Source organism: Gallus gallus, chromosome 4 (assembly GCF_016699485.2).
Source record: "Gallus gallus isolate bGalGal1 chromosome 4, bGalGal1.mat.broiler.GRCg7b, whole genome shotgun sequence".
Taxonomy (NCBI): Eukaryota; Metazoa; Chordata; class Aves; order Galliformes; family Phasianidae; genus Gallus; species Gallus gallus.
This window is the reverse complement of record NC_052535.1, coordinates 2,146,310-2,173,488: the sequence shown is the minus strand read 5'-3', so window position 1 is coordinate 2,173,488 and position 27,179 is coordinate 2,146,310. Positions and strand designations below refer to the sequence as shown.

Genomic DNA, 27,179 nt, shown 5'->3' with positions numbered 1-27,179 from the left:
AGTGCGGCCGCGTTTGTCGCAATGGCTCCGCGCGGAGAGATCCCTCAGCTGACAAAGCTGCCGCTGCGGCGCGCGTGAGAGAGAGGGGGCGCTCGGCGGAAGGAGACGGATGTAGTTCCGCCGTATCCCTCCGCCGCGCGGCGCCCCGCCGGCTGGCTCCGCCCGGACTATTTGTCGCGGGGAGCTAGGTCCGGCCGCAGCCATTCGGCTCTCCGCCGCCTCCGCCAGCGCCATTTCGGGAGCCGCCGCCTCAGCGTGCCGGGAGCGCGGGCAGCTCGGTCCTTCTCCGCCTCCTCAGCCCAGCGCCCCGCCGGCCCCTGTCCCGATGGCGACCTCCGTGGGGAACGTGGCCGACAGCACAGGTACCGCCGGGCTCGGGGCCTCACCGCGCCGCGCTCCCCTCGCGCGCAGCGCTCCGCGGGTGCCGCTCCCGGCGGAACTTTCCAGAAGCGGCCGCGTGGGCCCGGCCCGGGCCGCGTGTTCGGGGCGCTATATTTATCCGTCAGCTGCGGCGGGGCAGGGCGGAGAGCGGGCCCGAAATAAACGGCGCTGCGCCGGGGGCGGCCGGGGGGAGGCGGCGGTGCGGAACGGAGCGTGAAGGGAAGGGTGGGGGCTGTAGGGCCGCCGTGCCGGTGGGGCCGGGCGAGGCAGGGCCGGGACGCAGTGCTGTGGGAGCCCCAAGGTCACCGCCTGCAGCCTCCCGCTCAGCGCTGCTCCCCGGCCTGCTCTGCGGCCCGGCCCCGTGGGTCTCAGCTGGAAGAGGCGGGGGATGTTAGGAAGGAACGCTTGGCTGTGAGGCTGGTGAGACGCTGGCACGGGTTGCCCTGCAGGGCTGTGAATGCCCTCTGCCTTACAGCACTCGAGGCCCTGCTGGATGGATGGGCTGTGAGCAGCTTGGGCTAGAGGGAGGTGTCCCTGCTATATAGCAGGGGGTTGGAACTACATGATCTTAAAGGTCCCTTCCAACCCAAACCACTCTGTGATTCGTTACTACATCAGAAATGTAGAACTTTGTAGGACCAGGTAGGAAGTGCTGAACGTAACGGGGCTCAGTGTCTGCAGAGCGCTGGGAATGCTGCCCTTCCCTGCCCTGAGCTTCAGAAGGAAAAATAAGCGGTGCTTACAGCACTCGTTGCTTTTACCAGCAAGGCCGGCTGATGTAAAGGCACAGCCTGAAGGGCTTCTTTCTAGTGTGAGCAGTTGAGAGTTTTTTTTTCCCAAGCTGCTCTGTCTCTGTTCTAATGCAGAGCTGTAAGACGACGACTGGGCTTCTCACATAGGTTGTTTTGTCTCAGCCCGGTGTTTGATGGAAGTGGTTTGTCTCCCTCCCGTTGCAGCCCAGCCCCGGGAGCTCGGTGCTCTTGTCTATCAGATAGCATTCAGCCGCTTTTCCAGTGGGGGAATTGTTATGCGTGGCAGATAACGCAGGCAGAGTGGAGGTTTAAAGGAATGATGTGCTTTACGCCCTTCTCTTTAAGGGCTTTCACAAGATACAAATCTACTGGCACGGCAGAACTTCCTTTTGTTCGAGCCCTTTGAAGTCTGTGTCTGTGGTTCTGCATTTCCCTGTGAGGTCTTTAGAGCTTTTCAGTGCTAGGAAGCCTTACGTGCCCGGTCTGGGGGTGGGGAGGGGGGTAAGGAAATTCATTGTTCTGTCCAGCTCTGCTGCTGGTATGAGCCCAAGTAACGCTGTACAGTAGGATTATCTTAACTATTTTCTATTAACTTGAAAAAGATGTGAAGTTGTGTAACTGTAATGGCTGCTTTTGTTTCCAAACATTAACTGATGAAATCCCACAGCAGCAGCTGGGGCCTGAGGATGTGAGAGCACAAACTGCCACCTGCTGTATTGTTTTGTGTAATCTCAAACGTTTTCATCCTTTAGTTTGTAACACTTTTTTTGTTTGGTTTTGGTTGTTTGGTTGTTTTTTTTTTCTTCGCATTCGTTTTGTTTCTGTTTGGTTTCTTCCGTTTTGTTTCCATTCTCTAACTTTTTGTTTTCCCCCCTTAAATGTTTTGGTGATTCTCCAGAACCAACGAAACGTATGCTTTCCTTCCAAGGGTTAGCGGAGTTGGCTCATCGTGAGTATCAGGCAGGAGACTTTGAAGCAGCAGAGAGACACTGCATGCAGCTTTGGAGACAAGAGCCTGATAATACTGGTGTGCTTTTATTGCTATCGTCTATTCACTTCCAGTGTCGCAGATTGGACAGGTAGGATTGAGATGTTGTGTTCAAGCTTCTTTTGGAGTTTGTGCTCCTCATAGTACCGAGCACAGTTATTTAATGTGCTTATCTAACACTGGCTTTAGCACTGAACGTAGATGCTAACTTCATGGAGAAGTAATGACTGGCCAAAAATAATGTTGTTGTTTCTTGAATTCTTTTAGGATAAGAGGAATACAAGTGGGAGTTGCTAGCTTTGCAGCAAACATCAGATGTTGCTGTTATTCTCATGCTGTTTTCGTGCTGTACGCTTGCATGCCCCTGAGTTATTTGCACATGTAAACAGAGGTCTTCATGTATCCCACCTGCAGTGTGGGGTTAATACTTTTTTTTAAGTTCTGAGGTTGGTTGATTGTTTGCAGTGAGATGGCATTGCTTAATTAAGAGTTGTCTCTGTTTGTTCTGCCTGCCTCTCCCTGACCTTGCTTGTGTCTGTCAGGCCTCTGGAACTTTAAACCTCTGTGCTGGTGAAGGAAGTAATAACTTGTAACTGGGATTTATTCTGTGTAGGCTTCTGAGTGAAGCTGTAGCAACGATTCAGAAGGGGGAAAATGAAACAGAGCGGAGCAGGACAGAATTTTAAACCTATGCCTGTCTGCTATATCCTGTTTCTCAAAAACTATACGTGAAACATTGCATAGAAAAAAAGCATGCAGGTGTTTGAAGAGGCTTAACAGAGTATTTGTGATGTTTTCTCCATCCATGTAGAGCTCAGGTTTGAGGAGGAGACATGAATCCTGCTGATTGAGCTGGGTTGTCTTTCTCAGTAGAACCTGCAATGGGACTAGGGGAGGTGGTTAAACAAGGAGGGGCTACATGTAAGGTAGCTCTGTAAGTCCAGATGTGTTGGCTGTATGTTCGCCTCGCTTAAGCATGAATGTTCATTAAACATTAAACAGGCAAACACTCAAAATCAGTTGTCTTTATTAACTTGTCTGATTTTCTCTAGGTCTGCTCACTTCAGCACTTTGGCTATTAAACAGAACCCACTGCTGGCCGAAGCCTACTCAAATCTGGGCAACGTGTACAAGGAACGTGGACAGCTGCAGGAAGCTATCGAGCACTACAGACATGCACTGCGCCTCAAACCAGATTTCATTGATGGATATATTAATCTGGCTGCTGCGCTGGTAGCTGCAGGAGATATGGAAGGAGCAGTACAGGCATACGTGTCTGCCCTTCAGTACAACCCTGTAAGTAGTGCCTTGTAGAAGAGCAGATGGATTGGTGGGGGGATACACAGGGAGAAAAGCTGTTAAGAGCACAGGAAGCAAGGTCATTGTTACTTTAATAACTGAATTATTTAATAAATAAAAAACAACGACCAAAAATCACACCTGTAGTATATTTATGAAGAATTTGGAATGAATTTGTGGAGGACTGGAGGCTTCCATTCCAAGACCTCTGTGAAGAGCTTGGGGCAGCTGTGAAGTCGTGAAGCTGACTGTGTGGCTTTGGTTTTTCAGGACTTGTACTGTGTTCGTAGTGACCTGGGGAACCTGCTCAAAGCCCTGGGTCGCTTGGAAGAAGCCAAGGTAGGTGTTGAGTAGAATACATGTAAACGCCAGTGTTTTGAAAACTTGAACTTTGCACCAAGTCTTCAAATCTGCGTTGATCTACAGACAGTCTGAGAAACTGCTGAAAACTGAAGGCACTGAAACGCCCCAGAGTAGTTGCAGGGCAAGATATGGCATGTCCATGTTTAAAAGTTGGTTTAAGTCAAGAAATGGAACATTACCGAGCCTCCCTGCTGAACTAGACTACCTGATACCATTCTGAAGTATTGGGCAGGGGCTCCACCATGCTCTTATCTGGAAATAAGTAACAGCCCTTCAAATCTGAGGCTTGCCTGCTGCTGCCAAGCAGAGAGCCTGTGGTTAGCTCGAGATCCCTGTACGATGCAGGTGCTATTGAAAATGCTGCTCTTCTAAAGTCCTTTGTGGCTTGTAAGTGGAGAAGAAACTTATCCAAATGTTACCTTGTAATATTGGCTTTTAAAGATATTTATTCTTTTTAACTTTTCCCTCCCCTCAACGATGGAAGAAAGGCTAGTAAATGATCAATAGCTGCAGTCTGCGCACCCCCGAATAACTTTTCTTCACGCCTTCCCTCCTCCCCTCCCTCAAATAAAGAAATCGGAAGGACAAAGCTGGTTTGTTTGGAAATGAACTGATCAAAGAAAACTTGCTGTAGTGGAAAGGTGGCTTCTAGCAGTCTTGCGTTTCCTAAACTGAGAATTTGAACACCGAGACGAGTCGAAAATTCTTGGCACGTTAAAACTTGGATTGCACAAAGAAATTGTCTTGTTACAAGCCACCTTACGCGTCCGCGCTGCAGGGGTGAGGAGTGTGGAGAAGTGAGAAACACTCTGGCCTCCACGTCTGTCACTCCAAGCCCCACGCGCATGCTACAAAGTGGAGTGTATGAACAGCGTAGCTGTCTGTTTGGCTGCAGCACCATCGGGGAGGGCGGTGATCCTGAGGGGGTGATGGGAGCGTAGGTTCAAAGTTGATTATTCTTTGGATTTCTCGTAACAACTTGGATGTGTGTACCATCCCAGGGCGGCCCAATTGATTTGGTCAGATCCAGGTTGAAAATGACGTGTGGTACCGTTGAACAGTCTTTGAGACATTTGGTTCTCAGCCCACCAAGCGGACAGCTAACACGAATTGCACTTCACTGCAGCTTTAGTGTGACTGGTATAGGCCAAGACACTGCGCCTGCCTTAGGTTGCTGACTTCTTTGTTTCAGAGCTCTGGAGACACCTAGTTTGAAAGTGATATTCCGTTTTGTGAGAACTTAATAAACGAGGAAAAACATCTCGAGTCAATTGCAACGTGTTTCTTTGGTTATCAGTCCATTTGAAAGATCAAGCCAGCAAATTCCTTACAGTTTGAACTAAAATTTAATTTCTTTGTAGATACTTCAGAGCCTTTCTTCCAAAAAAAAAAAAGTCCCTGCTGTATGCAATTGCCCTGATTAACCCTCTCCCTTCTGCATGTCTCCCTTGTTACAGACAGATTGTCCTCATTCCCATGTGTTAAGACATATCCAAAAAAATTGCAATTGCTTTGTTGAACTTTTACTAATGATCTTGTTTTATTTTCTCTCTTGTTTTTGGTTTTTCACCACTGATATTGTATTTAGAAGGTTTCAGGTGGGTGAAACCTCCTATTCCATGCGTAAGGTGCCTCGCTGAAGGGAGCTCGAGGCCTGGATCTAGGGCAGACACACACCTCCTCCTCCTCTTCCAGCAAGGAACGCACCGAAAAGTCACATGATGAGAAATATGGTAACGGGTTTGTAACTGCCACAGCAAAACCATTTGCCTCCATGCCTGAATCTTCTGTCTTGTGGCTTCAGAAACAGCTTAAAATATTTAATTACGAGCAAGTAATGTAAGAATGTTTTATACTAGTAGCCACAAATTCTTTCAAAGAAATAAAGTAAACGTAAATTAAAGATATATATATATTTTTAAAGAAGTAATTGGAGATAGTTAATAGTAAAAGCTTCTAACTCTTCTGGTTGTTCATTTTTTTTCCTTTTTTCTTCTTTGTTTGGATTGCAGCGTTCTGCTCTTCTGATGACGCGCTGTGATCCTGCAGTAGCGCAAAGGCTGCGCAGCGGTAACGCGCCTGGCGTGCGATGGAGCCCTCGTGAACGGTTGACCGGATGATTAATCTGTGGCTGACCGCCCGGCTCCAGGCTGCGGCCTTCCCCATGCGATTGGGTTGCGATGCTTTCAGACCCCAGACATCAAATTGAACGTGCACGTTTTTTTGTACGGGCCTGTCTGATAGATTAATGATTCTGGTTGGCCGTTCACGCTCCCTAGGGGCAATCGATAGAGCACAGCAGTTGGCAGCGATAGCGTGGCGCCGTGCTGGGTAGGATGCGCAGCGATTTCTCGCGCTCGCATTACAGGGACCTAAACCTTGATGCAATCCTGTCATTTGAGGTTTCCAGGCTGCAGGTGGCCGAGTGCCTTCAAAACAGCGGGCGGGACGAGGACAGCTAAAACTCAAGTGCTTGTTTTCCAGTAGCTTTTCCACCTGTGAGAGTAATGTCTGTTCACTTTAGATCATTGCACAGCTTCAACATTCCATTTCATCCCAGAGTCGTTTTTGAGTGCTCGTTTTTTTTCCCATTTTTACACACCCCGTTTCAAAGATTACTCCTGTGCTGAGCTGGTGACTGCAGTCTTATTGACTCGGCAGCATAACTGAAGAATGGTGGGCTTGCACCTGGGTTTTGGTTTGCGCCTGCGCAGGACCAACAGCAGTTTGCAGCGCAGTAGTTTTGGCGCAAGCTAGCCTATACTGCAGGGTCACTTTTGGCTGGTTAGAGAACGCATACTAACAATTGTTTTCTCTCATTTTTTTCTTTTTACAAATATTCCCCTTCCCTTGTATCTCTCTTCTTTAACTGTTCCAAGGCCTGTTACTTAAAAGCAATTGAGACTCAACCAAACTTTGCAGTGGCATGGAGTAATCTTGGCTGTGTTTTCAATGCCCAAGGAGAAATCTGGCTCGCCATTCATCACTTTGAAAAGGTAACAGCTTAAGCCAGTTTGCCCTCACTGATGGATTTGAGTGAGCAGGCAGCTGCCTGCTTATAGAAGAGTAGTTTGATAGGAGACAGAAATATTTTGACTGGTAGAACTTCTTACAATCCTGGTGACACCCTACGTTAGTCATTTGTTGCTTCAGGATGTTTCAGACTGCCTGCGTGCCACTAAAGAGGGCTGTTGGAGTTGCCCTGAGGGTTTCGTGCACCTATCAAAGATGATAAAATTCATTCAAAGTTTCTGTTGGAGACAATTAGGTCGTGACTTTGGTGAGGAAGTAATTTGAAAGCAGTGTATTTTGTCCCTTCTATATAAAGTAACCTCAGTGTTTATGATTGATTTATGTAACCAAAGTTTTCCTTCCTTTCCAGTAGATAAAGTCTTAAAGGCTTCCAGATTAGGTTTACCAACTTAAAAATGAATTAATTTGTATGTATAATTTATAAGTGTACGCTGAGAATAAAAACAACCAAAGCAGCACTTGAGATATCGTAGAAAAAGCTTTTGTGCTAATGCTCACAACTGTCCATATCATTTCAGGCTGTAACGCTTGACCCAAACTTTTTGGATGCATACATCAATCTAGGAAATGTCCTGAAGGAGGCAAGAATATTTGACAGGTAAGCACAACTGAAAAACCCCACCCAAACAGAGCCCCTGTTAAATGTATTCCTTTGTGACCTTCCTGCACTTGACTCTTGTTTTTAACATTTTACTACCGAGGACGTAGATGGAAATAGACAGCAAATCAATCCTGGTCTGTAGATTTTGTTTCTGAAAGAAGATCCAGACTTTGTTATGTGTATGCAATGCATCTGATTGGATTGTAATTTCTGGTGACTGTTCTCTGTAGCTCTAAGTTTTATAAAAGCTCACGGAGAAGAAGCTAATTGTTTTAATTATTTGCACTGTACACTCATTGATTTTTTGCCTTACCCACAAGTGTGTGGGACAAACAAGGGCATTTCTGCAGAAGAAGCAAGTGTTACACTGACACGTGCTGGGAATACAGACCGTATTTAATAGTTCTGAACAGAAGGACCTGCATGTGTCTTCAGCATAGTTCTAAAATGGCATGAGTCATAATTGATTCCTGGATGGGGTTTGTAATTCTGGCAGTACTTTTGTGTTTCCAGTAACATCCTGGAACAGGTGCACGTGTTAAAATAGATCCCTTGAATGTTTTATGTATGCTTTTATAACCAAGATAAATATAATTGCCATTCTGTGGTTGATTGTTTACATTCTTTTTCTTGTCACAGAGCTGTAGCAGCTTATCTTCGAGCCTTGAGTTTGAGTCCAAACCATGCAGTTGTGCATGGCAACCTTGCTTGTGTGTATTATGAACAAGGCCTGATAGACCTGGCAATAGACACCTACAGGAGGGCTATTGAACTACAGCCCCACTTCCCTGATGCCTATTGTAACTTGGCCAACGCCTTGAAGGAGAAGGGCAGTGTAAGGAGTGCTTTCTTTTTTTACTTTCTTAAAAATGGTAAAATAAGTATTACTGAAGTTTTGGGCACCAACTGTCATCAATGTTATTAAGGTGTCATGTTCTGTTTGTTATGTTCCTGAAGGAAATAATCACTTCAAACCTCTTAGAGGGATCTGTATAATACGTTCTGAAGCAGTGCTGTTAGAAGGAATGTTACAGTGTGAACATTACCCTCATTGTCCCTTCCTTTTTTTTATTGCTGTAGGTGGCTGAAGCAGAAGAATGTTACAATACAGCTCTTCGGCTTTGTCCCACTCATGCAGATTCTCTCAACAACCTGGCAAACATCAAACGGGAACAGGGGAACATTGAGGAAGCTGTCCGCCTTTATCGGAAGGCTCTTGAGGTAAGGTTGGTTGTGGCGTGGGGGAAGAGGTAGAGAAATAAAGCTGGGGATGTATCATATGACATGGGGTTGCTTTTCCTTCTGCTTATGGTAGGAGATGGAAGGAAGTCTGCTCAGACCTGAGTCATAAAAAAATAAGAGGAAGAAATGCACAAAATGAGTTGTGTTGTGGTATACTTTGGAAATTTGGTGGACAAGTGGCAATTTTTTTTCTTCCCCAGGTGTTTCCAGAGTTTGCTGCTGCACATTCAAATTTAGCAAGTGTTCTCCAACAGCAAGGAAAGTTACAGGAAGCTCTGATGCATTACAAAGAGGCAATTAGGTAAATGGATGCTGTTTGTAATAGTCCCAGCCTTTCCTGGCAGGAAAAAGGAGAAGCTTTGATTGTTCATTACCCGTTGTCTTCCTTTCTCAGAATCAGCCCCACGTTTGCAGATGCTTACTCTAACATGGGAAATACTTTGAAGGAAATGCAGGATGTTCAGGGAGCGCTGCAGTGCTACACCCGTGCCATTCAGATAAACCCAGCCTTTGCTGATGCCCATAGCAACCTGGCATCTATTCACAAGGTAGTGCACGTGTGAATCACTCGATTTGTTGGAGTGCTGTGGGTACTTAGCCTGAATGTGTTATCTACTGACTCATTCCTTTGTCTTCACAGGATTCAGGGAATATACCAGAAGCCATCGCATCCTACCGCACCGCTCTGAAACTGAAACCTGATTTCCCTGATGCCTACTGCAACTTGGCTCACTGTCTGCAGGTGAGGAAGGGAAGGTGTTGACTGTAGTCTTAAGATTCCTCTGTATCAAACGCAAAGCTCGATGGCCTCAACCAGACACTGTAAGCAAAGTGAAAGAGTAAAACAAGTCTTAAATCAGAAGATTTGTAAGGTCATCAACAGTGATCACTGAAAATTTTGCTTCCATTTTTGGAAGAAGCCTTGGTCTCAGCTTCTAGATAGATCAATTGAAGCTTGTTGTCCTATGTTTTATATTTTATTTTTACCTTTTTTCCAGATTGTCTGTGACTGGACAGACTATGATGAAAGGATGAAGAAGCTGGTTAGCATTGTGGCTGATCAGCTGGAGAAAAACAGACTGCCTTCTGTCCACCCTCATCACAGCATGCTGTATCCCCTTTCTCACAGCTTTAGGAAGGCTATTGCTGAGAGACATGGCAATCTGTGTTTGGACAAGGTAGGAGGGTCTGTAAAGTTCTGTTGTGAAGTACATCTGCCTGTCCTCACAAAAAAATCTAATGCATAGCATTGGCCTTTGTAAGGTTTCCTCACCACTGATCCAAGGTGCTACAGATCTGAAACTGATGCCCAGAGCCCACTTACTTAAATATTGGATAAGGCTAATTCTGAAAAGCTGATTATTTTTTTGTCTATGCTTAGCATTTGGTTCCTGGCTCTGAACACTTGTGTGTGTTTTCTTGACAGATTAATGTTCTTCACAAGCCGCCGTATGAGCATCCAAAGGATTTGAAGGCCAGTGAAGGTCGACTTCGCATTGGTTATGTGAGCTCTGATTTTGGAAACCATCCAACATCACACCTAATGCAGTCAATCCCCGGCATGCATAACCCAGACAAATTTGAGGTAAAAATATAGAAGCGTGCTGAAACTTTAAAATATTATCTTGTAGAAGGTGTTCTTAGAAAGTTAAATGCATAGTGATAATTAATTTGTTCAGTTCACTTGACCTTGAGCTGGTGAAAACGCTGTGTTTTTAGTCTATGCAAGACGTGGTATGTTAGGCTAGTGCCAGAACCAGGTAGGTCTGGGGCCTGATGCTAATGTATTCAGCGCCCACTGCCCCTTCCCAGTGGTAACTACCACACAAATAAATGCAACAGAGCTGGTTTGAAACTAAATGCAATCTTACTAAACTGATTTAGAATTGAAATACCAAATGTTTCTAGCAAAAGCCTTTTGTTGCATAACAACTTTGTAACAAGAGTTTTAAAGCAGTTAGAAACTGTTGCAGATGCTCAGTCAATTTCTGGTGCCTCCTATTGTAGGTATTCTGTTATGCCCTGAGCCCTGACGATGGTACGAACTTCCGTGTGAAAGTGATGGCGGAAGCGAATCACTTTGTTGACTTATCTCAGGTGAGCTTTTTGATGCACAGATCTATCAAATCAAAATCCAAAGCAGATGAACAGGTGAAGATTTTTAGCTGCAGTGATTTATTGAATGAGGTTGATGCTGGTTTTAGGATTTGCGGATTTATAGATATATTGGTGTTATGCCTCATTAATATGGGGTACAGTGGCTATTGTATGACCTTGGTGATTATTAATGAGTTGTATTATAAAATACTTAATAGCTGTTTCATTTGGTCTGAAGATAATATCTCTGGATAAGCCAAGATCCTGAAGCTGCAAATATTTAAGTTTGCTTAAGGTTACTTTATCCCAAGGAAGCAGGAAAGGGACTTGAGTTGGTGGAGGGGTTTCCCACCCTCCATCAAAAGCTTGCTTCCAGTTACTTGATGTGTTTCTGGTTTTGTTTTTTAAAGTTCGTTTGAACAATGTGGTAAAGGATTTCTGTATGCACAGGAGTTGTTACAATATCTCCAGCTAACTGACAAGAATGTAAATCAATGTGGGATATGTGCACGTGGAATAATAGATACGGGTGATAGAACTGGATTGGTGCCTAGGCAGTCCCAGAATTAGATGATAGCTACAACTCTTACGTTTGAGGATCTGCTCTCTTAAGTAAAAATGCAAAGTTCATGTCAGCAGGACTGTTCTTTTAAGGTGGGTTTGGCAAAGCTGAGACTTGAGAACATTATTCTCAAGTAAGGGCCTGCAGTTAAGCTCATGGAGAGCTGTTCTTTCTACCTTTGCAGCAGTGGATGTTGAAAGCAGTCATAGTAAAAACAGGGCAGCAGTTTTCATATTTGTTGATGCATTTAACTGCTCTCTCTCTTAAAGGAAAAACAGGTTGCTTTATTAAAAAGAGTTGACAAAATTGAAGTCTTGGCTAGGTTATGCAGTTGACATTTATCCATTGGAAAGTTTATGACTAACTGCAATTGTTATTGAAAGCGAAGATCAATTTGATTCATTTCCTCTTCAGATACCATGTAATGGGAAAGCAGCAGACCGCATCCATCAGGATGGGATACACATTCTGATTAACATGAATGGCTATACCAAGGGAGCCCGGAATGAGTTATTTGCCCTGAGACCAGCACCTATTCAGGTAACTGAGTGGAAGAGATCTTTCTCTCCAGAAAATCCCCTTCTGAGTTCAAGAAGTCTCTTTTTTTCTGTCAGAGAAAAAAAAAAATTTTGAAAGCTCATGGTGATTGATGTCAGATTTGGGGATTCAAGTGTGTAGTAATGCAGGTGCTATTTAGGAAGGTCAGGCAGAAGCTTTGACTGTGATCGCAGAGAACATTCAGACAGCATTTACCCCCCTCTTTTCCTGTTCTCTGCCAAGTGATTGCAGAGATGCAACCTTCATTCTTGTGTGTGCGTGTGATTTGTGTGCAGCTGACTGTCCTGAAATAGAGCTCTGTTCTGCAAGGTTTCTCTTTGCCACTGACTGCTTACGTTGGTGAGAACAACAAAAGGGTATTTGAAGGTTTTGAAAAAAAATGATTTGAGTTCTCATCTCTTCAGGCTTAATGAAATTCTAGTTAGAATAAATGAGAATACTAAGGTCAGTTATTTTTTGACTACTTTATTGCCTATGGAAAGAGAATGGCAGAAGCCTGAAGTGGACTCGTGCTGCCCTGCAGGAGTTGTCTCAGCTAAGGAAAGCTGAAATCACCAGTGCTTAATACTGTGATTAAAGCTGTGCACTGTTGGGTTAGAAGTCTTTTGCTTGGAGGATCGATTTTAGAATATTATCTGCCTGTTCATTGTCTCAGTGAAAGTTTGGCATTAATGATTGCTTTTAAGTTGATAAAGCACAACAAAGAACTTGAATCTGAAGGTGGGAAATTGAACTTACATGCATTAATTTTTAATTTGCATTATTTGACAGTATACCTGGGACTGGAATCTTCCTTCTTTGTCTTGTAGGCAATGTGGTTAGGGTATCCTGGAACCAGTGGGGCATTGTTTATGGATTACATCATCACAGATAAAGAAACTTCTCCAGTTGAGGTGGCTGAGCAGTATTCAGAGAAATTAGCTTACATGCCAAACACTTTCTTCATTGGAGACCACGCCAACATGTTCCCCCATCTAAAGGTATGTAGGTAGAGGGCAGGAGAGTAGTAGGTGGTGTTAGCAGTTCTCTGTGTTAATGGAGTGACTCTTAGTATGTACTTGGTGAGGGGTCTTGTAAACGACTGTGGTGTGCTTCTCTTTATTTCCAGAAAAAAGCAGTCATTGATTTCAAATCCAATGGTCACATTTATGATAACAGAATTGTTTTGAATGGCATTGACTTGAAGGCATTCTTGGACAGCCTCCCTGATGTCAAGATAGTTAAGGTGAGTGCTACACCTTTGTGTGTTCTGTCTTAAGCATTTAAGCTATTGCTTTCTCTGACTTCCTGGGATTTCTCACATAGATGAAGTGCCCTGATAGTGGAGACAGTGCAGACAGCAATGCTGCCCTCAGTATGCCAGTCATTCCAATGAACACAATTGCAGAAGCTGTGATTGAGATGATTAATCGTGGACAAATTCAGATAACCATCAATGGATTCAACATTAGTAATGGATTAGCAACTACTCAGGTGAGGCACTTCAGGACACTTCTCTTGGGCTTTATAATGTATCTGTATGTTTTAACATAACAAGAAACAAGAACCTCCAAGCAAACACCTCTCTTCTGTCATGTTGATTTATTTAGTTCTCATACTGAGGGAAACTCCAGATGTGCTGTAAGCCACAGATGTTGTGGAAGATGATTTGTCCCCAAAGGTAGAGGGGTTATATCAAATGGTATCTAAAGTCCAAAGTAATTGAATCTTGCTGTATAGAAAAGACTGTCAGTTGTATCTTTCTGAACTGTTCTCTATACCATCACTTCTCAGTGCTTCCAGTTCATGGGATTTAGGTGATAGTGATGACTAGTGTTTCTGTTGAATATATATATATATTTTTACCTTGTAGAGCAGTTCTTCCTTTCTTAAAAATACCTTATTTTGATTCTGACATGGCTTGTTTTAACTCCTGAATGTCCTTCGGTTTAGTCTTCAGGTACAGGGAGGAGTGAGCTGTAGGCTTCCTAATACGTTGTTCCATACGTGCATACAGCTGAGGTGTGAATCCTTGTATGTCTGTGTGGTAAAAATGCACCTTCCGTCCATCCTGGCTAATCAGAACCAAGTCAAAGTGGGCTTGGGAGGAAGGTCCATCTGTTATTCAAGAGAATTAAGAAATACATTGGCTATGTAACTTAATACTGAGTCCCGTTTGTGATCTGAAGTTTGTGGCACTTCCCTGTGAATTTCTTGGGGACTATTTTTCTTCACTGGAGACCTTTTATTATTACTGCTCTATCCCTAATCTCATGCTCTGGTTTCTTTTTATGAATTCTTTTGTGCACAACGTAGACTTCCCTGTGAGTTGATAATAGGCTTTGTCTTAGTTTGGTCAGCAAGTTTATGGGCTTTCTTTTTCTTTCTTGGAAGTGCTGTGCTCTGAAATAGCAGAGAATTTCTTGTCTTAATCACTCCACCACCAAGACAACCAATCTAAGCTGTATACGTGCCTATTTAAAATGCAGTTTCTCTCTTTTGATCATGCTAAGATAACCCTTCTTTGTATGTGTTCTAATGTGGGGCATTGGTGACTAGGAATGTGCATTGTGGTTGAGGTTTTCACAGTGTTTTGGGTCAGTAGCACTCTTACCTATTTCTTTTGAACTAAATTATCTTGTTTATCTTCGTGTCTTTACAGTTTCAACATACTGGCTCCATATTCTAACAGAGTCAGTGACAGTGAGTCATTCCCATGAATGTCAAGTTTGTCAACAGTACATTTATTTTGGCTGGCAGCAGTGGCAGTGAGCTAAACTTTAAATATATACATACGTAAAACGTTAAATTTATAACAAAACGAGGCTGTAAGTACCTGTTTTGCCATATCTGTAAGGATGTTTTCTTCTGACCATTGCCTGTTGCTTAAAAACAAACAAAAAATAGACTACAAAAATCTGTAATTCTGACTTTAAATCATACTTCCATTTTACTAATCCTTAAGACTAGAAATACTGAAAAACAAAAATAAACCCATCCCCCCAACCCCAGAACAAACAAACAAAATCCCTTTGCTTTCTAAATACTGTTTTCTTCTTCCCTGAAGCCCTACTCTCATTTTTAGTTTCGAGGCAGTGAGGTGACCTTAAGGAGGGGAGCACTCCTTATATGCCACTTCTTTCTAATGACTTGGAATTGCAGGGAGACATAGCCAGGGCATGAAAATGCCCAGTGTTTTGTTCCTTGGTGGTTGTAACGTGATGGTATTCACAAGCATGTACACATACCGCTTACATTCTTGTTGTGGGTAAGTAGACAATTTAGTCTTTGTATAAGTAGTGAAAGATAAGCTTTCAGTAACTTTTGATGCCAGCACGTGTTGCAGTGTGTTTGTCAGGTATGTTCCACAGGGCATAAGAACATTTCCTTTAATTTCAGCCTTGCAATAGCTTTGATTTTTATTTTTTTTTCCCTATTTAGATTAACAACAAAGCAGCAACTGGAGAAGAAGTTCCACGAACCATCATCGTTACCACCCGCTCTCAGTATGGCTTACCAGAAGATGCCGTTGTATACTGCAACTTCAATCAGCTGTATAAGATTGACCCTTCCACGCTGCAGATGTGGGCTAATGTGAGTATCTGTGGATCTGGAAACTGAGATCAAACCTCTGGAACACAGTAGTATTCATTTATTCTGAAGTGTGTTCCAATGAATGGATGAGATCGTGGATTTCAAGACTTACTCTTCAAGTGCTGCTCCACAGACTCGCTCGGAATTGTTATCTCTTTCAGCAGTATTAGGAATGCAGTACTATTCCACTCCAAACTGTGACTTTGTCTTTTGCTTTGTGCTTCAAGAGAGAAAGTATTGAGTGACAATACCTTTTGATTCATCTTGGTACATCGTAAGCTCTTGTTATCCAGAAAAGGAAAGGTTTCTGACATAACTGTATGTATTTTCTTCTTGATTTTTGTTACAGATCCTAAAAAGAGTTCCAAACAGTGTGCTGTGGCTGCTGCGTTTCCCAGCTGTAGGAGAACCCAATATTCAGCAGTATGCCCAGAACTTGGGTCTTTCCCAGAATAGAATCATCTTTTCTCCTGTTGCCCCCAAGGAAGAACACGTGAGGAGAGGGCAGCTGGCTGATGTTTGTCTAGACACTCCACTTTGCAATGGGCACACAACGGGGATGGATGTGCTCTGGGCTGGGACTCCTATGGTCACTATGCCAGGTAATGCCATGGGAAACCTGGGTGGAGTGGGTAAATTTGATATTGCCATTGTAACCACGACAACCAGCAAGCCTGGCAGACTTCCTCATTTCCTCTTGTTGAAGCAGAAGGAATGTAGCTTCACACTCTGTAGCATGTTACTTGATGACTCCTGTTACCTTATTTTGTATGTTTTCACAGGTGAAACACTTGCTTCACGAGTTGCTGCCTCCCAGCTTACTTGCCTTGGTTGTCTTGAGCTTATTGCAAAAAGTAGGCAGGAATATGAGGACATTGCTGTGAAACTGGGAACTGATCTGGAATAGTAAGTAAACTTGTACCATGTAGCATGTAACATCAAGAATAGATAGTGCTGTTGTGGGACACGGCGCTCAGTTTATCAGTAGTCTTGCATGTAGCTTAGTGTTGAAAATAAGACAGTTCTCATCTTCAAATGTCTTAGAGTCTCACAGTTAACTCAGCTTCTCTTTTTACAGTAAATGTAACGGTGCTCCAGTAACATTGCTGCAGTTCTGAAGAAATTCCTCGAGTGCAGGCTCTTGTCTGATTAAAAAATGCACCATATTTCACTTCTTGTTCTTTTTAGATTGAAGATGGGACAATTTGTCATTTACTGTAAGTTAGAACTGTGCAGTAAGTGCAGTACAGTTCGTGTGACAACTTAATGTCACAGCTGTTACGAAGAGAGAATGCTGGTCTGTATCAGAAATGATGAGGGGGTGAAACAGCCATATGAACTTAGTGTGGGAGTTGCTGTTTTTGTACTGGCAGTTGTGGGTCTGCTGAAACGTGTTTTAAAAGTAAACAGTACTGTAAAGTGTTGGAATGCATTCATGACTGGCTTCAACTTTTTTGCAGCCTGAAAAAAATACGTGGCAAAGTCTGGAAGCAGAGAATATCCAGTCCTTTGTTCAACACCAAGCAGTACACAATGGACCTGGAGCGCCTTTATCTTCAGATGTGGGATCACTATGCTGCTGGCAACAAACCGGACCACATGATCAAGCCAGTGGAAGCCAGTGAATCTGCATGAAGAGACTTGTCTGTGTGCCCACCCAGACCTCTCCAGGAACTCAGCCTCTCCAACACTTGTGCAGAGATGATGAGCTAAAAACTGTGCATTTCTACTTAATCTGCCTGGTACTCTGTGGCTGAAGTGATACATGATGGTAATTAGAGCACAGCCAGACATATTTCTTGCATGATAGGGAAAGACTCTATAGAGCCTGGGATCCTTTTATTCCATGAGGAATTTGACTGGGATTGAGCCGTGTACATGTTGAGCCTGTGTATGTGAGAGACGTGGCGTTGGTGGGGGAAGTTTGAACTGCCCAACCAATTATGATTCCTTGGATTTGATGCAATCTTCTGATGCGTTTGTCTCCTCTTATAGATTGGGAATTGGAGCCTTTTAACGTTTGATTTGGGGTACTCCTGTTGGTGGTATACGTGTGGTTCTCCCATGGCAAGATTTCCAGCTAGCGAGTGTTGCTCCCTGCATTCATTTCTAAACTGTGCGGACTGAAGGGCATATTTGCTGGTGTAGTCTTTTTTTATAGGTTTTATAAACCACTTGAGCCTATATCAGCCTTTTAATGTTTGACCTCTGTTTTGGAGCTCTGTAATGTGTTGGTTTAGATAAGGACTTCGGGTTTTTTGTTTTGTTTTGTTTTTAAGCTTCTCCAATAACTCAGCTAATTGGCTTCATGATGGCAGCTCCTCTTCTGTTAGAAAACCAAATTCGATTGGAAACGAATCCTCCCCCAAAGTGTTTGAGGAAAAACACAAACTGGTGCCAAATACAGAATCTTTCAGGAATGATTGTGAATTATGTATAGAGGGCGCAGTCCTACGTACTGTAGCGAAGACTTCAAACAACAAATAAAGCTTTGGTTTGCCAGTTTGACTGTCACGTTTTTGGCTTCCCTCCTTGTGCAGCTGGCAGCGGTGTGTGCTGAGCTGCTGCCCTTCCTTGCATCTTCCTTTCTGTAACTTTGGGTTCAGTAGTGCTGGTTATCCCAGCAGCGGCTACAGCTAAGTGTGGTTCTCAGCCACGTGTGAAAGCTGTGCAGGGCTCACAATGTTTTATGGGCCTTTGCACTGATGTTTTTCTCTCCTGTTTCGCATCTCTGGTCTTACAGTGCAGTAATTGTCATTGTGTAATTGCCTTTGCACTGAGTAACTACCACAAGCACTAATTGCGGTGTTGGCCAAGGACTGCCATTTAAAATTAGCCTCAGCCGTGCTGCTGCTGCCTTGGGTTACTGCTGCAGCCCGCTTTCCAGCTCGGCTTCGGCGCAGGCGGCACACGGAGACCGTCCCCGCAGCGCCTCCCATCGTCGCAGAGGCTCCGGCCTTCCTGAGCGCAGCACTGCGCATGCGCCCTGTCGCGGTGCCCCGGAAGCGGAAGTGGGCGGTGGAGGCGCGGGCCCTTCGAAGCGGGATGGCCGCCTTCAGTACCCCGCTGGGGCCGGGCCGGGCCGCGCAGTGCCGAGGGGGCGGCCCGCGGGGAGCGGCGGGGAGCAGCGCCAGGTGAGGCGGCTCCTGTCCCTGTGGGGCGGTGTTAGAGCTGGTTAACCGATCACCTGAACGGTTTCTCTCGGTTATATTCACGTACACTTCTTGCTCATGCCACCCGTTTTCAAAGCGCTGCTCTGCGTGTTGCCTAATTGTCGTCTTTAAGGCGTGGGTAATTCTCGTGTAATTAAAAGGAGCCATCTTCATGTTGCTCAGCAACCGCACAGTGGGTTTTCCAGGTGGATAATTCTGCTTTTTGTCCAAAAACAGCATAAATCGGTTGGCAAAGCGTTGTTCTGAGAGTCTGGACAGCACAGTTCCTCATTAAATCCCCTATGAGGGACAGGAACCCAGCTCTGTCCCCTCTGCTGCCCATCAGCAGCCTCAACTCAGCCCCACACCTCGCAGAGCTGCTGTCTCCAAGTGCTCCTGGCCCTCAGATGCTGGCAGCTATTGATCACTGCGTCGACATTTAACATATTGTTGTTACAGACTTTAACATTCAAGTTCAGCTTCTCAGCCTGTTTGAGATATTCGGTGTTTTTTCGGCGTATCTTTGCTGTGTTTTCAGGATGTATGTGGGATTTCAGCCCAGTAGTGCTGCAGATCCGTGTGTTCCTGATGTTCCTCTGCTTTTCATGTTTTTCAGCCATGCTGTGTACTTCTCATCCAGCAGTGATGACGAGTTTGAAATGTGTAAGTAGCAGCATGTGTTGATTTGTATGCTGAATGACCACAAGAAGGGAGGACCCGTTTCTATCTGGGTGCAACAAAGGAGTTTTTAAGGAGGATTTTCTTCCAAGAGGTCACTGCTTCTTTGCTACAGTGCTGTGCAGCGTTGGTGGCTGCGCACCGCAGTGAGAGCTCTTGAATGTCCCGTCTCAGTTCTGGATGCTTTTTGCCTTGCACTGTGTGAGGCTCTTTCTGTTCTTCTCAGCTATATGTTTGCTGTTAACAGCTCCTGGCATGGAGCTTCTTGTTGCTCCTGTTCTGTCTGTTCCCTGCCTCTTTCCCAGTCTGTAGTGTGTAACCATTTTCTCTGTACAATATCTGTTCCAAGCACATCCCTGAACTGCTCAGGATTCCCTCAAGTCACAGAATTTATGTCAATCTTAACCACCCAGAGGGATGTTTTTGGCTATATAGAATGTATTTTGACCTATATAGACTGGGTTCCACAGTAGTACCTTCCTAGCTTTGTAGTGGGAGAGTGAACAATGAAGGAAATTCTGTCATCATCTTCAAGGATGTGAGAGTTGCTTGGTTTGAGGTGACGTCTTTTGAAGACTTCAGGCTGACTTTTTACCAGCTGTAAGCTTTCCCTTGTAGAAATGCATGACAAAATAATCATTTGAATGTTGTTCTTCATTAATCGTTTATTGTTTCAGTTTTAGCAAAAATGAAAACTCCTAAATCAGTCTCCAAAAAGGAGGATTCAAGGTGAGTGCTGCAATGAACGGCTTTCCAGTTTTCATGTATTGGTTTTCTGCATCGCGTTTACTGTTCTGAATCAAGTAAATCAACTGTAGAATCCTTAGAGGTGGAAGGGACCTCTGAGGGCCACAGATGAAAAGTTTCATTAATTCATAGGCTTGTTCATAGATCTTTATCTATGAGAGTGAGAGCAGACAGGAACTGGTATATGTTCCATCTGTGTGTGTTCAGGTCATGTAAAATGGGATGTTTGGAATTGTCCACATCCTACTGTTCTTACTAATGGAATTAGTTGGTAACTGTTGTGAGCAGCTGGTGCTATTTTGGTGTTAGGTGGCCTTTTTGGTGGCTGCTTTTCTAATACGGCAAAGTCACTCCTCCACTTTGCTGCTTATGCCTACCATTGTTTTATTATTGCTTGTTTTACAGTTTGAAGGACTTCATCAACGACTCGATGGATGATTTCTTCTTGGACTTTAAAATGAAAAAGAGCACAACAAAGAAGGGCAAGTAATTGTGCAACAGCAATACAGAGTAGGAATTCTGTTGGGTCAAAAGATAGCATTCATTGCTGAGATCGTAACTGCTGCAGGCTGTGAGAAGCAATGGAAGCATTTCTGGAGGAACAGTCAGGGCAAGGGAGAAGGTAGAGGAAACAAAATGGACTGGAATCATAAATAGTCATCAGTGTTAGATCTGACGTGAGCTGTTGATCCTGATAAGTCAAAGCTGAGGTGTCAGAAGCCTCGCTGGCAAGCATGTGCTCTATGCTGTGGGCCATGTTCTGATCAGCCTAAGGCTGAGCATTTTTTAAATTACCTTTTTCTTGTTCTTAATTTCATGAGGCTTTAACGTTAAATATTCAGCTATATTCTTAAATGCTGAGCTTACATCTTGAGCTGTTTCTTTTGAATTACAGCACCAAAAGATCATCTGACCCCAAAGAAGCTGATGACTTCAGAGAAGGAAAATGCTGGCTCCAAAGAGCTGCAGTATCCAGAGGTTCTGAGTGACACAGATGATTCCGTGTTTGTGGACAGCCCCTGGCAGGAATACCGACGTAGAGGAGTGAAGGACCTGAAAGAGAGTTGGAAGTGCCTAAAAGTGCCACCTCCACAAAATGGGAAAGAATCGGCAGCCAGAGGGAGTCCGGGCTTCCTTGCTGGAAGGGCAGAAAGAAGCTGTGAGGGAAGTACAGGAAATAAAACGCCAGCCATGCCACTCCAACAGAGTGCAGAGTTGAAATCAGATAGCTCAGATAGTGAGTTTGAATCGTTAATAGAACGGATAAAGAAACGGAATACACCCCGGAAACCCATCTTAAGCACAAGTAAAACTGTCTACCAGCCGAGCACCAGAGGTAAGAAATGGTTCCTGGCTGAGTTGCAAGCTGTCCTTTTGAAGCAATGACTTCTTTCATCAGTGTTTGTCATCTGATTGTTGATGGCTGCGCTCCAGATTCTGTGGCAGTGTGAAATCTTATGACTTTTCCCTCTGAACTAGAAAACATCAAACCGCTCTGTGAAGGTGCCCAGTCCTTGAATGGAAAGGGAGTCAAGATACCAGCATCAAAATCTGTTTCGCTTCAAGAAACACCTTCCAAGATAACAGCTTCTATAAGAATTCCTAGGAGTGAATCTCTCAGTTGCTCACAGTCAGAGAAAAAGTAAGTAGTTCTCCATCTTTACTATACTCTAGAATCATTATAGATGCATGAAGAGATGCTAAGTGCTTTGCCCAGAGTGGCATTCTGGTTTTTCTTGTACTTACAAACTTCTGCCTGATCAGCATTTGTTAATTGGTAAGTAACTGGAAGCCAAGGCCGTTAGTCTCAGGTATGACCAGGGTTAACGAGGTATCTCTGACCTTCAGTGAGCGATGGTATCTTTTCTTGTAGGCTTAACGTGTGCTCAGTGCCCGGCTGCTTCCTAAAAGATCTCTCAAATCCAGATTCCCAGTATGTGAAGTATTTCAAGAAGAGTAAAGAGGAGCTGACGCAGAAGCTTTACTGTCTCTACAACAGCACCGTCTTTGAGCAGAAGGTTGGCTTTAAAATCAAACAAAAAGAAACACAAAGCAACTTACATTTTTATAGTTATAAAAACCTAGTTATTGTTGCTCCTCGCTTTTCGATGCGATTGCTCTGTTTCTTCTTCAGTTAATAGAAGAACAGTAATGGCTTCTGTTTCTGTTAGTTCAAGCAATTTCTTTGAAAGGGATTTATCAGCACTGTGATGCAGTGGTTTTCAGCTTGGCTTGCTTTCTATCTGTAACAGTGCACCATCCTTAAGTGAGCAGATTGGGTGGTGTCCAGCAGGATCCTTCCTTGATGAGGTAAACTGCAATATGAGGCTGCCTTGGATTGGTTTCATCTTTGAAGAGGTGACCAATAATTACATATTTTTCTGAGCAGTAGCAGGCCTCAGCAAAGGCAGCTGTGTCCTTATGCTGCTGAAAGAAGTTCAGGGTCACCTACCATCATTGCTCAGTCAGCCCGTAGTGAAGAAGCACATGCTAGCAGACTGCAGCGTTGTCACATGCTAATAGCTAGTGGTAGCACAAGCAGGTCTGCTAGCTGTCATCTCTCTTCTTGTTGTTACATTCCCAGCTTCCCACCATGTACTTGCATGGTGCTTAGCTGAGCTGCTTCAATCTGCTCAAGAAAGTAGAGAGTGTGAGCTGGAACTGGGAGACAAGTCTGCAGCAGACAGCACTTTGCATGGCTCAAGCTGCTTCAGAGCTGTGGCCTTTTTTAACCCTTCCATAGCATGGATGTAACAGTTCACAGCCACAAAAGGGAGAAATGCTGTTCCTTCCTTGCAGCTGACCACGGGTACGTGGTGGGGAGCAGACACCAGAAAGCAGGAGGATAAAAGCACTTCCCTTTGGTGTCAGGGGCTGTTGCCTCGTGGTTAGTTATGCTACGTGCATCTCTATGGCGTGTTCCCGTCTGCCTATCCCAGAACAGACTGAAAAGCTGCTTATCAGTTCACATAAAGCTGAGCTGAGCGGGCTCACCATTGCTGAAAGATTTCCATTGCTTCAGCCCTGTCCCTGTGCTGACAGGGGCCGCTTACTTAAACTGATTTAAGTAAGTCAGATGTGAGAAAACTGTCAGCAGAAGAGGTAACCAAGAGAGTTATGATGAAGGCTTATAAAACCAGGAGCGGCGCAGAGGAAAAGCAGAAGGTGATTATTCATCTTGCAGTGTGAGGTGCACCTAGCAAAAATAGCATCTTGTAAGTTCAGAACAATCAAAGGCAGATGGTACTTGACATGTAAATTAAGCTGCAGAACTTCTGATCGTACTATTATGGATACTAAAAATTCATATATATTAAGAAAAGGCAATGCAAAACTAAAAATTGGAAGGCTGTTTAATGCAAAAGAGCCACCTCAGGCTCAGTGAGGGACTGCACTGCAAATGGTAGCAGCTGGGCAGAGTGCTGGGAGGGGAAGTCCTGTGGCATTCCTCACCTGTCCTTGTGTTTCCTTTAAGCAGCATGTTGGCCACACTTAGAGGCTGAATGGAGGACCTAAGGGAGTCTGTCTCATCCTGCATTGTGAAAGTCCCCTGCTGCTTATAGAGATACAGATGACAGAGGAAGAAAGCCATGGAGAGTGGATGTCAGCCATGGCATTGTTAAAGGCATAAATGGAGACATACTGTGCTGACCATGTAGTACATACAAGTGGAAGCCAGAAGCCCTGAGAAAGATAAAAGGGGTAGGAGAGGGTGAATTACACCTACTGTTTTTTGTCTTTCAGTTGCCAGAGAAAATGGTAATAAACTGGAACAAGAAAATGAGAAAGACAGCAGGATACTGTGTAACTGGGCAGACAAAGGGCCCTGAAGCACAGCGTTATGCTCGGATAGAGCTCTCTGAGAAAGTCTGTGATTCTGCAGGTAGGTAAAAGAAAATCTGTGCTGATTCATCTTTAGGAAAGTGTATTGCAGAGATTAAAACGTGGGTTGGAGAAGGCTGACCCCTGCTCTGAAATGTATTGCCTTCAACAAATCTGCTAATGGTATTACTTCCCCTCACAACCCTTCTAAAAGCCTGGGCCAATTTCAGAAATGTGAGAGCAGAGATCTGTTTGTGCCAACCTCAGTATTTTGTTTATACATTGGATGTCTTTAAGTCAATAATATGTACTGTAATGTCACTCTAAGAAACTGATGTCATCTGTCAATGCTAGGCACCTTTCCTATGCTGTCATCTAAGACCGTGAGCTTTGCTAGGTACAGTTCAGCTCAACACACTTTACTCTTCTTGTTTATTCTTGTTCTGGCAGCTACCAGATAACATCTGTCAGCGAACAGAACATGGAAAACTGCTGTCTGGGGCTCTGTGTCTGTAGTTCCAAACTGAATCTACTTCTTTTCCTTCACCTCTGAAGGGAGAGGCCCTGGATGAGAGAGGCAGAGTCAGAAGTGTGAAGCAGTGAGGGTAGGGATGGAGGCTCATAATCCCCCATACCTGACTGATGTCCATGTCTTTTATTCATCTTAGATCGCCTTCGAGACACACTAATCCATGAGATCTGCCATGCAGCCACCTGGCTGATCAACGGTGTCCGCAATGGGCATGGCAGATTCTGGAGGTTCTACGCCAATAAATCAGCTGTGGTTCACCCAGAACTGCCTGTGGTAACACGATGTCACAGTTATGAGATTAAGTACAAATACACGTATGCGTGTGTTGTGTGCAAAGCCACGTGAGTAATGCTTTGATCTTGCACGTGACTGTGCATTAACTTCCGTCTCTAATTTGTTTTCTGTGCCTACAAGTTAGTTCTGTGTTAACACTGGGTGACCTCGTGAATTTATTTGACCAGTTGTCCCTGATCTCATGATCAACACCGATTCTATTACAGGCTTTTGGTTAGAGGATGGTATCTCCAATTCTGGCCATGTACTAAGTCAGGAATAACACTTACGGGCCTGCACTGACTGCATGTGGCTCATCCCTGCAGAATGCATGTCACCAAACCACATGTTGCTGCAGCAATAGGAAGAAATAAGGCATTCCATTTTCCACCCAGAGGGTGGTGACGCACTGAACAGGTTGCCCAAGGAGTTGTGGATGCTCCATCCCTGGAGGCATTCAAGGCCAGGCTGGATGTGGCTCTGGGCAGCCTGGGCTGCTGGTTGGTGACCCTGCATATAGCAGAGGGTTGGAACCAGATGGTCATTGTGGTCCTTTTCAACCCAGGCCATCCTATGATTCCAAGCTTCTGAAATCTAACCACTCTCTGCCTTTTAACTAAGTCTGATTCTATGAAAACATGGAGACCAACCTCCTGGTGTCAGACACTAGAAAACTGCCTGTAGCTTTCACAGTATTGCCTGTAGCTTTTATAGTGCTTCCTGCATGTGAAATCCAAGCACTCATTTCTCCATTTCAGGATTGGCCGCCACTCCAAGTCGTTGGACACGGAGCGCTTTGTGTGCGCGTTCTGCGGGGGGCGGCTGGTGCTGAGTCAGCCCACTCCGAAGGATGGCACCCCTGCCAGGACCAACCTCACACCCTTTGCAAAGTATGTCAAAGAAAACTACGGTCTGACTAAAAGAGAGCAGCAGGGTTTGAGTCACGCCGAAGTGATGCGGAAACTCAGTGCTGATTTTGCTTTGAAAACCAGGCTTGAAGATTCCTTGTAACGGTGTGATACGTTTACTGCTTTGATGCCACTCAGTTTTTCTGTGTGACAGTAAATAGATGAGCCTATTGTGGAGCCTGTGAGCGTGTGTTGTAGAAGCTTCCAGACCATTTGAATACTTTGGATTTAAATACTTCCAATAACGACCCTGAGGCTTTTTCTAAACTGGGCAAAAGTGAGCAAAGAGTAATGATGATGGAAAGTCCATGGCAATAATGCACAGACCAATCGGTCAGGCTCTCTATCTTAGAAGACAGACCCTTCCTAGGACACAGCTGTTAATGTTTGTGGTTTTCTGATCAGTATTTACACGCAGTGCTTCACGTGGTCCTTGACTCCTGTGAGCAATGGGTTTATTGTTTCACCTGTGCAGCTGACCTGCTCAGTTGTGCAGATGCAGTACAATCTTGTGCGTGCTGATCTGCCTGGGCCTGCCAGAAGAAAAGCCAGGTACCTGAGCAGCCTTCTGATTCTGTCTGGGTGACTTCAGGGCAGGATAAGAGGCAGACCTGAAGAAAACTTCAACATAATTCAGTTGTCCTCCCAAGGAGAGTTTATCTGAGTGACCCTTGGCTGTTCTTGTTGAAAGCGATAGGTAAGCAGTGCCTTGACTCCATTAGCAGCAGGTTTTGTGAAGTTGGCTGGTTCCTCTAGTGGGATCAAAATCCTCTGATTAAATGTAGACTTCAGTTTTGTCTCTGTCACTGCTATATTTTTTTACCATACAATGTGAAGATCCAGTCTGATGATGTAACTTTTTCATGCAGAGTGTGATTAAATTAGTTATGGCGTTTGTGTGTGCTGTGAACAAATCACTCAGGTGGCTGTTACTTTGGAATAACCAATAAATGGCTTTTCATACCACATGTCACAGTGAAGTAGGCTCTTCTGTTGCAATTTAACCCAGGCTGTGTAGCTTTGGTATGTGAAAGATTGTGGTTTTTTTTCTAGGTCACCCTGCTTGCTGCAGCTCACCTGGGCTCTGACTGCCTCGTGCTGCTCTGTAAACACCCTCATCTTTGTGCCTGGAGGGCTGTAGGAGGACAGAAAGAAACCTCATTCATGCTTGTCTGTGGTAGTGCCTTGCCCTTACAGTGTGTGTATGGCATTCAGGGCCTGAATTGGATCTGCCAGGTTGCATTTCCTTCCTTGAGGGCTGGGACAGTCCTTCCCAAAAGCCCTGTGTACACGTGAGCCTCTGCCATGCAGCAGTGATGCCAGTAAGGGCTGTGGCAGGAAGGAGGAAGCCGTGCAATGGGACACATGCTCTTACCCACAACTTTTAGGTATTCTGGATAGAAATTTTGCATTGAAATTAAAATGTGATGTACAAGTTGGGGGATGCTCTGAAATCTAGCACCAAGGACATTTAAAAACTTCAGCATACGACAGCCTTGTACAGCTATCAGTCATCTCTCTTGGAAAGAACCACACTCTGTACTGTTCAGCCAGCAAAAAGAATCCATTTTGTAAGAAGCTTCAGTGCTGAGTATGCCACAGCACTACATGAAATAGG

The 27,179-nt window shown here is 44.5% G+C and overlaps 2 protein-coding genes across 4 annotated transcripts; both read left to right on the top strand.

Annotated features, from left to right (window-relative positions):
• Positions 1-173: 173 nt before the first annotated feature.
• OGT (O-linked N-acetylglucosamine (GlcNAc) transferase) lies at positions 174-17,954 on the top strand. 2 transcript variants are annotated; one of them, XM_001232518.7, is made up of 22 exons: positions 174-362; positions 2,062-2,212; positions 3,174-3,417; positions 3,691-3,759; positions 6,663-6,779; positions 7,335-7,414; positions 8,057-8,252; positions 8,498-8,638; positions 8,860-8,960; positions 9,054-9,207; positions 9,300-9,401; positions 9,658-9,837; positions 10,086-10,244; positions 10,667-10,756; positions 11,733-11,858; positions 12,686-12,856; positions 12,985-13,101; positions 13,182-13,349; positions 15,297-15,449; positions 15,799-16,051; positions 16,232-16,355; positions 16,910-17,954. In XM_001232518.7, exons 1-22 carry the CDS (start codon positions 326-328, stop codon positions 17,082-17,084), a joined length of 3,108 nt encoding a protein of 1,035 aa, XP_001232519.1. In that variant the 5' UTR covers positions 174-325; the 3' UTR covers positions 17,085-17,954. The 2 variants fall into 2 exon arrangements, with proteins under 2 accessions (XP_001232519.1, XP_004940687.1); XM_004940630.5 differs by having other exon boundaries at positions 2,032-2,212.
• Positions 17,955-18,413: 459 nt separating this feature from the next.
• Positions 18,414-26,529, top strand: GCNA (germ cell nuclear acidic peptidase). 2 transcript variants are annotated; one of them, XM_046940967.1, is made up of 11 exons: positions 18,478-18,583; positions 19,218-19,264; positions 19,764-19,879; positions 19,957-20,008; positions 20,432-20,508; positions 20,922-21,362; positions 21,506-21,668; positions 21,900-22,044; positions 23,771-23,909; positions 24,517-24,721; positions 25,412-26,529. In XM_046940967.1, the coding sequence occupies exons 4-11, from the start codon at positions 19,968-19,970 to the stop codon at positions 25,662-25,664; spliced, it is 1,464 nt and encodes a 487-aa protein (XP_046796923.1). In that variant the 5' UTR covers positions 18,478-18,583; positions 19,218-19,264; positions 19,764-19,879; positions 19,957-19,967; the 3' UTR covers positions 25,665-26,529. The 2 variants fall into 2 exon arrangements, with proteins under 2 accessions (XP_025005839.2, XP_046796923.1); XM_025150071.2 differs by lacking the exon at positions 19,764-19,879 and having other exon boundaries at positions 18,414-18,583.
• Positions 26,530-27,179: the final 650 nt, after the last annotated feature.